The 3,647-nt window shown below is 45.7% G+C and overlaps 1 protein-coding gene across 1 annotated transcript in view; it reads left to right on the forward strand.

Moving 5' to 3' along the window:
* Positions 1-1,688: 1,688 nt before the first annotated feature.
* Positions 1,689-3,647, forward strand: part of SZRD1 (SUZ RNA binding domain containing 1) — a 40,926-nt gene continuing 38,967 nt past the window's right edge. Inside the window, exon 1 of the mRNA XM_042780262.1 lies at positions 1,689-1,739. Within this exon, the coding sequence (XP_042636196.1) occupies positions 1,689-1,739 (51 nt within the window). The remainder of the gene's footprint in view (positions 1,740-3,647) is intronic.

The raw sequence follows: 3,647 nt of genomic DNA on the forward strand, positions 1-3,647 counted from the left end.
TGTACCATTTTACAGTCCCACCAGCAGTGTATGAGAGTCCCAATCTCTCCACAACCTCGCCAGCATTTGTTATTTTCTGTCTTGTTGAACTTTGATACTATTCATTTATTTTAAAAATACATTTTATTGAAATATAATTTATGTACAGTGAAACACACAAAACTCAGAAGCACATCACTTTAATTTTTAAATAAAGACTAGTAACATTTAACACACGATTGGAATTTATAATAATAATCATGAAGAATAAATTGCAAAATTTCACAACAGGAAGCCATTCCTTCAGAAAGATTAATGGCATGCTGAAAACATGAGGAAAAACATTTGAAGTCAGATAATTTGGTTATAGCAGCCAAGTGCAACAGTACTGAATGGCAGGTTTTTAATACTGAAGGGCTTATTGGGAACATGCTAGTGAAAATAAAAACATATGGTGTTTGTTTTTGCCTTGCTTTTGTATTTCGGTAGGTAAAAGAGAGAATTATAAATCTTCCTTCAAAAAAACCCCAAATCTTCCTTAGATGGGCAAAACACCCTCATAATAATAACGGAACTCTTACTATGGGCTGTGGGGCTGGCGTAGCATCGGGCAGTGTTTCGTTCTGCTGTGCATGGGGTCGCTATGAGTCGGAAACGACTCGTTGGCACTATGGGCCAATCGCTATTTTAAGGTTTTCAGCATGGTGACTCGTTTAATCTTTACAATCTATGAATCTTTGAAGTAGTTATTATTTTCATAATTTTTTTACATTTGGGGAAACTAAGGCACAGGAACTTTAACTTGCATAAGATCACATAGTTTGTTCAAGTAGGAAGTACCTGAAATGGAGCTTCAAAGTCCAAAGTCCCCACTTCTAAACTGAGGAAAAATAAGACAGGAACATTAATGTTTAGGAAGAAACACAGTTTTTAAGGCAATGAAAATGAATGTATCTCTCATTAGACACCCAGGAGAACCATTGTTGTTGTTATGTGCCGTCCAGTCGGACCGGAGGCGATATTGCCAGGGAAGTAGATTACCCAACCTTCCTTCGGAGGAGTGGCTGGTGGGTTTGAACCGCAAGCTTTCTGGTTAGCAGTCAAATGCCTTAGGCCCTATGGCGAGATTTCTGCTGGTTCTCTCAGCTCAAGTGCAGAATTGTCCAGTAACGGTAATGTTTTTACCTCACAGTATAGGATATAAGGCTGTATTAACAGATCTTGGAACAGAGCTTTATGAGCAGGATATACTGTAATTTTCGCCCTACGAGATAGAAATAATAAAATTTTCTGTGCATCAGCAGACATTTTTCATCTTTTGTTGAGGTATGTTTGAAAAAACCATAATTTAGAGTGTATGAAAACTAGGACTCACTCTAAAAAAATAAGTTTTCGGTAATTGCTTGCCCTCAGAGAAGATGGTTCCAAAGAACACACTACCCATACTCAAGATGATGACTTCACGTGGATTTCCCTTCCGAACAAGAGATAACGAGTTGTCCTTAAGAAAGATGGCAACATTGTGGCTTCGATGCCCTCTTCCAACATGTCTGTCTTAATGACTGGGCCTGTGAACCTGGAGCCTCTTCCGGGCTTGGCAGGGGCGGGGTCCATTGAGTAAAGACTTGCGTGCCCGCGCCCGCGACGGAAGCGCACTTCAGGGCGCAGGCGCGGGGAGGGGTTAGGGAGGAGGGAAAGCGGCGAGTAAGATGGAAGATGAGGAGGTCGCTGAGAGCTGGGAGGAGGCGGCAGACAGCGGGGTAAGGAGGAGCCGCCGTCCCGGGGCAGGGCCGGGCGGGACCTGGCGAGAGAGAAGCCTTCGGGGAGCGGGTCGGGGGATGGCTCTCCCCGAGGAAAGGGCTCCACACGCTGGACCCGGGGTAGAGGAGAGGCCCTCGGTCCTTGAGCACCGTGAAGGCCTCTTAAAGGGGCCGCGTTCCATTTCTTCCACCACCTTTGCCCGGTGCGCCTCCTTCCACTTCCCCACCCGCGATATGCGCGTCATCCTGGGAGCCCCACCCGCCACCCAGGCTCTCTTGTCCCCCGCGCCCGCTCTCTAGTCCTTGACTCCTTTTACTCTTTCTTTTTTGTCCGGTCCCCCCGTGCGAGGCACCATTTTAAAGTTCATGTGCTCTGCTGAGGAGGGACACACCATGTGTGTGGGGGGTTTTGCGCGAACTGGGGCTGCATGCCCGCCTCCGGAGAGGAGCCGGAGGAGGCAACTGAGAGCAGGAGGAGAAATTGAATCCTCTTTGGACCACTCAACTCTGAGCTAAAATCCCCTACTGCTCTGCTCCTTCCGCTGTAGTGGGCGAGTTTGGGAGTTTTTCTTTCAGTTTTACTCTGAAACCCGTTTGCAGGCGGCTTTCCTGGGGACCCCGCCGAAGCAACCAAAAGCTCAGCCTAAAAGCCTTTTTCCCCAGGGACCCACCCAACGCTCTGAGCCCCTGGGGAGGGTCTCGGAGTGTGCTCGTCAGTGTCAAGGGCGGGGCGGCGGGGGGAAGGGTATGATTTTAAAATCGCATTATTTCTGGGAGGGCTGTTCCACTTACCTTTGGAGTTTTTGTTTGCTTTCAGAAACTAGGAAAATAGTTTATCTCGAGCAGGAACAGCCAATTCCATAAGGTTCGTGGTGAATTTGGTCTTTTCAGAGTTTGTGGTTCTGTGGGTGACCCCTGGTGAAGATGGAAAGATGCCTGGTGTTCAGACATGTCTGTTCAGTGCTGGCTGGCAGGTGGCTGTGTCCACCTTAAGGGTTTATGTTTGGGGACTAGCGTGGAGAGCCAAGTTACCAGAGTAGAACAGGAGCTAGGTTTTTTTTCCTCTAACGCCTTTGAGGGTGCTTGTCAGTTCTGGAGAGGCGGAAAGATTGACCCTGGCAGCAGTGGGTGTATCTCTACCGGAATGTTGAAACTTGGCTTCGAAGTTTTTTTCCTCTGGCTCAGCATTTCTCTTATGATGTTTATGTTTTTTTTTTTTTTTTTTACTTAGTATAACTGAGATTATTTTTCCCCCATAATTGAGAATTTGAAGGATTCATTCATTTGGAGGGTGTTTAGTACGTGGTCTGCGCTGACCATATTTTTTGGATTCTGGTTTGAGTAGTGAGTAATGTAACGATTTTATAGGGAGCAGCAGGTGTGAGAGGAGCACTATTGGCACTGTGGTTAAAGCATTCGTCTGCTAGCCAAGAAACCCCCGGGACTATGGCCCCTAGTCACCCTTCTCGAGCCTGGAATTGAACTCACTTGCCTGGCTTCTAGCCAAACAATATTCCAGCATTTAAGGGGAACATTTACACCTGGTAGGTACACTCCTTAAAACAGTCAACTATGGGAGATCAGAAGGGTAACATTTGCATAGGGAGGTATCTCAGTGGTTAAAATGCATAGGAAAGAAAGACACTGGGAAACCCAAGGTATTCACAGGGAGGAAGTGGGAAGAGAGCTGTTACATTATGAACATTGTAGTCAATGTCATGAAACAAAATGTATATGAACTGTTGTATGGAAAATGAATTTGCCCTGTAAACTTTCACCCACATCACAATTAAAAATTTAAAAAAGCAGCAGCAGTTAGATAGATAGAGATAAATATTGATTTGGGTGAAGAGAAGGGCAATGTACCAAATGTGAGTGACCAATATGGCAGCATTGAGGATGAGAAAG

The sequence above is a fragment of the Orycteropus afer genome, unplaced genomic scaffold (assembly GCF_000298275.1).
Source record: "Orycteropus afer afer isolate SDZICR_OR568_19922 unplaced genomic scaffold, OryAfe1.0 scaffold00031, whole genome shotgun sequence".
In the NCBI taxonomy this organism is placed as follows: Eukaryota; Metazoa; Chordata; class Mammalia; order Tubulidentata; family Orycteropodidae; genus Orycteropus; species Orycteropus afer.